The sequence below is a fragment of the Doryrhamphus excisus genome, chromosome 20 (genome assembly GCF_030265055.1).
Source record: "Doryrhamphus excisus isolate RoL2022-K1 chromosome 20, RoL_Dexc_1.0, whole genome shotgun sequence".
NCBI lineage: Eukaryota > Metazoa > Chordata > Actinopteri > Syngnathiformes > Syngnathidae > Doryrhamphus > Doryrhamphus excisus.
In genome coordinates this window covers 9,347,207-9,356,490 of record NC_080485.1, presented here as the reverse complement: position 1 = coordinate 9,356,490, position 9,284 = coordinate 9,347,207, and the positions used below count along the sequence as shown (strand labels likewise).

Below are 9,284 nucleotides of genomic sequence, written 5' to 3'. Positions count from 1 at the left end.
TTTTTATGTTATATATATATTATAATATTAAGAAGGGATGACTTATTGTTACACTTTTATGTCAATTAGGAATGTCACATAAAACATAAATACATAAATCCAAACAACCTGGACTTAGGTGACTTCTCCTTACACACTATACATGGATTTATAGAAAAAGGTGTGACATAATGTTGGGAAATATCTCGTCATTAGACAGATTGCCTGACAGATTGTGAGCAAATGTCATAGTCAGGGGGCAGCAATCGGTGATGAAGAAGGGGAGCGAGAGACAAGGAAGCTTCCGAGAGACTCCATAGAGTATTTATAGATCCCATGTAGTCACCTCTGGAGCTCCTGATGAAGTGGAAGAACACCATGATGGTTGCTCTTCAATTCATTTCTTGTTTATTCCTTTGGCAATCGTTTTATTCTTGTTGATTTACGGGCTCCGATTTACGTCCACTGATTCTTTTTTATCCTTTTTTGGACGCTGTTGCTGCGTGCATTTCTTTGTGTGTGTGCGCGCAATGCTCGTGTGCGAGGACGTAGACGCGCACACGGCTCACTGACTCTGCAGCAGGACGCGCAAAAAAGAGACGCTGGGATTACGGCTTCATGTTCTTGGCTCCTTTTGCTCAACGGCGCGGCAGATGTAGATTGTTAACAGGTGTATGCAGTTTAGTTAATTAAAAAAAACAAACATTTTGCGTGAGACAGCAAAACCTGTTAACAGTTTTCATTCCAGCGCACTCGGAGGAAAAAAAAAAAAAAAATGAAGAACAAAAACCGCGAACAAAGCTTGACCCATTCCCGGGAGCTGGACGGTTCTTACGACCCACTGACGGGTGAGTCTTCCGGGCTCTTGGGGGCCATCGTGTGCTGGGTCAAAGATTCAATATGGAGACATGCTTCTCGCTCCATCTAACTAACTTCAGCTCATACAAGTTCCTATTAAGTTAGATCACAATTATTACCATTATTAGTAAACTGAGAAAATGTGCTATTTTCAATAAATACTTATACAGTATATAATAGAATATGCTTGCCCACAACAATTATCTTCACAATTAAGCTTCAAACTAAACACATTTTAAATACTACAGTCTAGTCCAGTAACATACTTCACTTTTCTAACCGAAGGGATCTTACTCCATCCGCCTTCTATTAAAATACTGCAGTATTTACACATAATATTGTTATTTTTTGTTTTACTTAATTTTTACTTCCTGTATTTAAAAACATATTAAATAGCTCCTATTGATGTTCTAACAGTAATATGTGTACCTACAGCCTGTTTATCGTCTTCCTCATTTGTTTGCTCCCCTCCCCTACGTATGTAAACAAACCACTTCATGGAGAACAGCTCTGTGTAAAAAGTAGGCTTTGCTACACGTCTTAAAATGAAGCCTCAAGTTGTGTATGCTTCTTGTATGTCATAAATTAGGTCAATTATGTTGGACCAGAGGCTGCATGGCGGTCGAGTGGTTAGCACGCAGACCTCACAGCTAGGAGACCAGGGTTCAATTCCACCCTCGGCCATCTCTGTGTGGAGTTTGCATGTTCTCCCCGTGCATGCGTGGGTTTTCTTCGGGTTACTCCGTTTTCTTCCCGCATTCCAAAAAACATGCTAGGTTAATTGGCGAGTCTAAATTGTCTGGTATGAATGTGAGTGTGAATGGTTGTTTGGCTGGCGACCAGTCCAGGGTGTAACCCGCCTCTCGCCCGAAGACAGCTGGGATAGGCTCCAGCACCCCCGCGACTCTCATGAGGATAAGCGGTAGAAAATGAATGAATGAATGAATGTTGGACCAGTGCAGAGTTATAGCACTGATTGGGGCTGTAGACCAGTATGGACAAACACAGCTCATTAGCATTAAAGCTACAGACACACAAAACTGTGTGTTTGCCAGTAACTGTCTAAATATAGGATACATTTTGGCCAACTCGTTTTTTATACACTATTGTGGGCCTTTCAAGACTTATTTAAGATTGTTAAGTATCATAAAGGACCTTTATTTAATTGCATAACATAATCATTAAATATGCAACAATGCCCAGCACTGCCTATCCCTACATTTTAGCCCCCTAAAGTTAACCATTTAATGAATTCATGTTTAAAAAAAAAGAGTGTGGAGGATGGATACATATTGAATCTATGATGTTGCATGTGTGTGTTTGTGTGTGTGATACCTGTGATTGCTGCTCACCTGGTTCAGTGGTGGGAGACCACGCTGTTTTAGTCGATAAGCAAATTATTATTATATATTGGTTTTACATGTTAGACCAATTACTTGCATCTTTTGAGTGTGGGTTAGAAATGACAGTTCTGAGAAATGCTGTTGTAATTTGCATAATATTTCTTGCACAATTGCATAAGCATGAATGCTTGAGACCAATAATTTTGTAAGACAGTGATTGATATTAGTTGTCAATAGCGGTGATGCGTTTGTGCACAATTTTTACAAATGTAAAATGCTGTGTATTTTATTTTTGTCTTCAAGTGTAACAAACTAAACTACTCATAGGATGAGGGGCTCATTTAATGCTATGCCAAGTGAGCCTACCTGTGCATCCCACGTCTCTCCGGAGATGCTTTCCCTACTCCATGTGGCCTCCTGAGGTCATAGCTCCCTGCTAATGTGGTCTCCGTTTAAAGTGCCAGCTGCCTCGGTAACATTCGCAGTCTTATGCCTGAACGCACCTCTGGCTTTGCAGAGCGATGACATGTGCCTGTCCAGACAGCTGTGCACCCCTTATCTCCATGGGGACAATGTTATCTAAGGCTACGGACTTAAAAGCAGTTTTTTTTTTCTCGCTGTACTGAGAAATGGCAGAGAATGGGTGGACCTGGCGATTTGCACCTTTTTGTAGAGGTACTATCAGAGCTGCGACAGTACTGGACTTATGTGTGTGTGTGTGTGTGTGTGTAAGAGTATTTCACAAAGCCGAGATGGACATTTGAACATTCACACCAGAGACTTGCGTCTCCCAAGATATTACTGTCGCTGTCCGACAAGTATTATACACATCACACCAGATGCTGGCAGTCATGTGTCAAACTGTGGCAAAAAAGAGAAAAACAACTATTTTTTTCCCGCAGAAAACACATCTCATTCACCCTTTATACTGTAAATATGTGATAAATACAAGTTAAATGGACAACATGTATTACAACTGTTAAAAAAAACAATTTTTTTTACATGTTTGTCTTTGTTTATTAGATTAATTACTGTTTTGGAATTAATTAATCATGATCAATCACAGCTTTGAAGTATTTCTGAAATATGCCAATTTTAGCGTATGTTTTATTAAGAGAAAGTGAAATTACAAAGCAGGAAATACAGGTATTTGTCACCATTTTTGGGCATGTTTTGGACAATTTATGGATCTAGATGATACAGTGATGCCTTTTTTTTATTATGCTAGTGACTAGTGCGTAATTTTCTAATTTGCTTGCTATGTCATGCTTCAGGAGACCAAAAGCAATGCATAAAAAATAAATAAAAGTAAATCTTACAATTGAGATTTCAGTAGATAGTGCCCTGCTGCCATGATGTATACGAGTATACCCACCTATGTTTTTTGGTCGGGGTTTGGCATTTTTTTTGGACGTTGTTGGGATGTTCGGAGCGTCCGTAAATGCAGCTTGGGTTTTTGTCGTGACAATAACGAAGTGTCGTTCCAATGATGAGTGGACTAGAGATGTGTTTGTGAGTTGGAGATACATATATATATACGTATATATGATGTTTAAATTGATGTGTTCAGGTCAGAATAAACTTTGTGGTGACTTTCTGCACTGTACCTCCAGGTGGCGATATAACATAGAGGCGTGGCTTACACTGATTCACATGCATTAACCACGCGAATGATATTCACATAATGAATTACATTATTTCCATTTTGTCAGACCAAGTCTTTATGCACTTTTTTCCGCTGTCCTTGAATGCACCATAATCTTGTGCTGTGATTCCAATTTCATCTCTTCATTGTGAAAATATTTTACAATTCAGTGTAAGCATTTAACATTTAGCTTGTTAGCTTCCATTGCTAGTGAACAATGGCAATTGAAGAGAGAAGGTTCTCTAGCTGAATGAAATGGAACCTTTGCGATCGGTCCAGGGTGTACACTGCCTCCTGCCTGAAATCAGCTGGGATAGGCTCCAGCATACCCCCACCACTGTAGTGAGGATACGCGGCATAAAAAATGGATGGATGGATGTTATGTCATATTCTGGTCAGTAGACATCAGAAATGTTATGACAGATGATGTTAGATTACTTGTGATTGGCTGGCGACCAGTCAAGGGTCTACCCCGCCTCTCGCCCAAAGACAGCTGGGATAGGCTCCAGCACCCCCGCGAACCTTGTGAGGATAAGCGGTAGAAAATGAATGAATGAATGAATGAATGAATAAATGGCTGGCGACCAGTCCAGGGTGTACCCCGCCTCTCGACCAAACACAGCTGGGATAGGCTCCAGCATCCCCGCGACGATTGTGAGGATAAGTGGTAGAAAATGAATGAATGATTGTTAGATTACAATATCTTTCACACTGCATGCAGCTCGAATTCCATGGCTGAGATCGAGTGAAAAAAGGTTTTCCTCTCATTCCGTGTGGAAGTGGTAATTTTTGACTTATTTGTTATTTTTCACCACTCTGTTTGAAACACTAAACACAAGTTTAGAAAGTAATAAACATGTTTTTGATGCTCTGACAAATATTCAGTTTATTGAATCCTACTTTGCGAAAATTCATTTATTTCAGTCGTGTCTGGAAGCAATGAACCACAATAGATGACTGTCAGACTATCTTAAGGCTTTTTTTATGACACAAAAGGTGTGTTTTGATGTTGGGTTCTTCTACTGTTTTGTGATAATAGAGTGTGTGGGCCGCCGGAACCGTGTGGGTGAGTTGCGATTCTTTTGTCTATTGTTTAGGGAGAACTCCAAAAGTCAAGGCTGGACAACAAACACAAGAAAAACATGACAAAGAAAAAGCAATAAGAGGGTCTGGTTGTGAATTGGATGGGATGTTGGATGTTGACCAGACCTTACCTGCACGTTGTTCAATTTAGGGTCTGGATGTCCTCAACCCAAAGGGAGACATATCCGATATTTGGAACTGTTCGTGACTCTTGACAGGAATCAGGATTTCTTGACAATTTGGGGGAGTTCTGCTGCTTCTGTTGCATTTTGTCATAACGTTCAAGAGCCAGTGTATGTTACATACTGTGACAGGTGCTTTTCTGCTGAGGCACACACAAAAAAGCTGTACAGCACAAGAATACTTGTGAGAATGGATTATTAAGTGGGTTTTTTGTGTGGGAAGGGTAGCTTCAGGTGAGTCATTCTTGCTTGCAAGCAACTTGTGTGTGTGTGTGTGTGTGTGCGCGTGTGTGTGTGCTCTCACAGCTAACCTGTGTTACTTAAAGGCAGCGTGGGTGTTCTCAAATCAACGTTCAAGTGAAATGTAACCCTCTAGAAATAATCCCTCTCAGCCTGCTACATTGTGCTTGTGGATCGTTCCCGCATGTGTGTGTGTGTGTGTGTGTGTGTGTGTGTGTGCGGTAGACTGGATGGCATTCCCTGTTGTGTTTGAGCGCTCCGGCTGAGAGATGAGAGGTAATTATAGAAGTGAGGTGCAGTAATCTCCTCTTCCACCTCACGAGCCACACAAAGGGATCATATCACCTACACGGAATGAATGAGTTGATATGCATGCACGCGTGCATACACTATTACCACTATTTCAATTGTGCCATTCAAAAGTTATTTCCTGTCCATTTAACCGAGTGATGAACCTACTCGCTGACTCATGCCGTGCCCCCTTAGCTGGAATCACACCTGCAGATTACAATATTATGGTAATGGTTTTATTTCATTTGAACATGCATCAGATTGCAATTGAATGCATCACATAATCAGTTCACAGTTCCACATGTCCAAAAGGAGTAGGAAGAAGCAAAGCTTATTAAATCCTACCCCTTATTTCTGGTACTTTTACAATCAGTAACTGTTACATTTGTTCACTTCCTGCTTTCTATAATACAGTTTAAGGTTTTTTTTCTTTTTTTTTTTGGAATTTGGAATTTTTTAATTTTTTGTCACGTACCGAAGTACGAGGTGATATGACATTTTTAGGTATTAGACTTGGCTTGTCACAGATTGAATGTGTTTGTGACCGGTGTGATTATTGCCAGGATTCGGACACTTTTTGAGGTTCACTTCAGCTCATCGCCGATCGGTTCCAGACCCTACCGTGATAAGTGAATTTCTATGAAGTAAAATCCCGTATTTATTCATATACCTGCTTATCCCAGCTGTCTTCGGGCGAGGGGCGGGGTACACCCTGGACTGGTCGCCAGCCAATCACAGGGCACATATAGACAAACAACCATTCACACTCACATTCATACCTATGGACAATTTGGAGTCGCCAATTAACCTAGCATGTTTTTGGAATGTGGGAGGAAACCGGAGTACCCGGAGAAAACCCACGCATGCACGGGGAGAACATGCAAACTCCACACAGAGATGGCCGAGGGTGGATTATTATGTAATGCGGCAAAAAAATCCCAGCCTCCAAAGCCAAATTATATGGATCAGCGGGATAGAAAATGGATGGGGTGACTTTACCCCCCCCTCATTCTGTGTTTGTGTCATTTATACAGAAAGCAACCAGGGCTTTTTTACGAAAGGGTCAACTGATAGTGTGTATAATTATCCAATCACCTCAACATTAAAGATTTAAATGCATCATTAAGTGTGCAACTGTACATAGGACAGTGTCGGTATTGATATCTGATGCTTACTGTTGCTCTGTACTGTACTGTGAAAGATAATGCATCATATCGCACCCTTTTCATTTCAACCATTGTCTTATATTGACGACTTTTGTCATTCCAGCTTCTTGTTGCATTGCCATAATTCTCACAGCTCATGTATCGCCACTGTCTAAAATATTTACACCTTTCCTCGAGGATGTTTGTATGTGGAAAAGATAACGTTGGCTTTAATTGCCCGTCTCCAGTTTCCGTTGCTATCCACCTCCAAATGTCCTGGCTATATTTTGAAATAATCCCAATGACAGTCCCCCCACTTGTGCCTCGCTCTAATTTGCTCTTCTTCACACTCCTCCCCCTCACCCTGCCTCCGTCCTCACAAATAAGATTATATAATGCTAATGTACACTCACTAGCCACAACATGAGCAATTTAATGAGATCCAATACAAGGGCTGACGCTGTTGGAGAGCGATTAACGTTATTATTATTTATTATTCTGGCTGTAGTTTGCAGCGGTGTAGAATTACGTTCCATCATACTTTATATTTTAGTTGCGTCAACATTAAACTTATTTAAATAATTACACTTTGAGTAGATCTTCATTCTCTCAGAGCTCCTGTTTTACATTTTTGCTTCCTCCATCATCCATCGGTCATCCCTTCCACCTCCACACGTCTTGTCAGACCACAGTCGGACCGCAGCTGAATGGAACTGGATGCCAAGATCAATGCTAACGAGTTTTCATTTTTTGACCTAAACTACAATGGGCCAGGCAATCGTTAATTAAAATGAGCCCCCTGTTGAACCTTCGCTGTATCCCCCCTCTGCCCCTTTCACCTCTTTTATGTTAATGTAAAATTGGAAAGGCTTCCAGGAGAGGAGAGGAAGGGATGAGTAAAGGTTAAAGGGAGAGAAGGGGGATGGACAGTTGAGGAAAGGAGACCAGGAAGGGTCAGTACTATAATAGATGTACAGGGTCAGGCAAAATGGTCTGACACATTTGTAGGTTAAATAAAAGGCAAATAAAGTAAAGAAACAAAAAAAGTGTTTTTTTTTTCGAAAGAGCTACTGGATCTGCATTGAAACGAAAATCAATCGGTCGACCTCACACTGCCAGAACTGATTTTATTTTTAACACATAATGAAACAGAATGGCATTATGTGTACTTTTCGAAAATAAAACCACTTTTTTGTTTCTTTACTTTATTTGCCTTTTATTTAACCTACAAATGTGTCAGATCATTTTGCCTGACCCTGTACTTTCTCATTGAAAATCATGGAAATCAGTCTGTTCCAGAGTCAAACTGTTGCCGTAAGTCTACTTAAGTGTACAAGTTGTGTTTTCAGCAGACTTTTGACTCAAAAAATAAGTTAGAAAAGAAAGGGAGTGAGTGTCCCGAACGGTTTGACAGGATGCAGCATTAATTATATCGGCCTGCATCTAAAATTTTAGATGGAAGCACTCCAAAATGAGCGGTCCATTCCAGACTTGTCTCCGCTCCAGCACTTCTATTCAGCAGCCCCCGGATCCAGCATGCACACACCAACAACACTTTAAAGATGTCGTTTCTGTACAGGGTGAACAGATTTGGTGCTAAGACTGACCCCTGGGGTACACCCACATGTGTAGGGATTCAGACATGTGGCTTGTTAGCCTCACATACACTATTGCTTCCTGTTTTAGTAGCTTTTCAGACAATTTAAAACTACACCCCTTCAGCCAAAGACATAATGATTGACACCCTGGCTGCACATTGTTTGTAATCAAAAGCATTGGGAATTTCTTCTCTTATTTAATTATGATTTCTTTTAAAATAAATTGTTTGTATCCAGTTTTGTAAATTTTTATACTTTTTTTTTTGTAATTTTTTTTGTTTATTTTTGTTCAAAATAAAAAAAATACAAAAAATAAATAATACATAATATTTGGGATTACCACAGTCACTGCTAGGTTAGTGTTTGATAGCACTTTTGATTTAGATTTATCACTATTTTTGGAGCAAATGAGAGTTTATTATTAAAAAAAATAACAACACTTTTTACCCCTAGGTCCAAACATGATCCCTTAAAAGTTTTCCAGTTAAATTCAAAGCAAACATGTGTGGTTATAACAGTCAATAGTGAAGTCAATGGAGGGAAAGAGCTGACAAATATATTGACACTCAAAACAATCAAATTAGCAGAGTGTACACCTTTGTTCTCTCAAGGTACCTTGAGGGCTAAAGGCTTGAAAGTCGACATTGTTGCTTGTGAAATACAAAAAAAAAATCCAATACTTCCATTGTGAAGTCGTTAACCATAATGCTGACACGTACATGCTATTTATACCGACATTTGCTTGTATCTTGTTGATTTTCTAATTAATTAATTGTACTGCTCATATTAACACAAAAAAGAAAAGCCTGGTATTTTAAGTAAGTTAGTGTTTCTGTGGTTATCATCACACTTTTTACCATTCTTTCCTATTGTATCATTTTGTTTCTCTTCTCAGTCTCACACATGCAACAACTGCACAG

At 39.9% G+C, this 9,284-nt stretch overlaps 1 protein-coding gene across 3 annotated transcripts in view; it reads left to right on the top strand.

Moving 5' to 3' along the window:
* Window positions 1-273: 273 nt before the first annotated feature.
* The window catches only part of LOC131108260 (Kv channel-interacting protein 2), a 114,470-nt gene continuing 105,459 nt past the window's right edge, over window positions 274-9,284 (top strand). Inside the window, exon 1 of one of the 3 annotated variants that reach the window (XM_058059163.1) lies at window positions 274-827. In XM_058059163.1, the coding sequence (XP_057915146.1) occupies window positions 755-827 (73 nt within the window). In that variant the 5' untranslated portion in view covers window positions 274-754. The remainder of the gene's footprint in view (window positions 828-9,284) is intronic. The other 2 variants (XM_058059164.1, XM_058059169.1) reach the window with 2 other exon arrangements.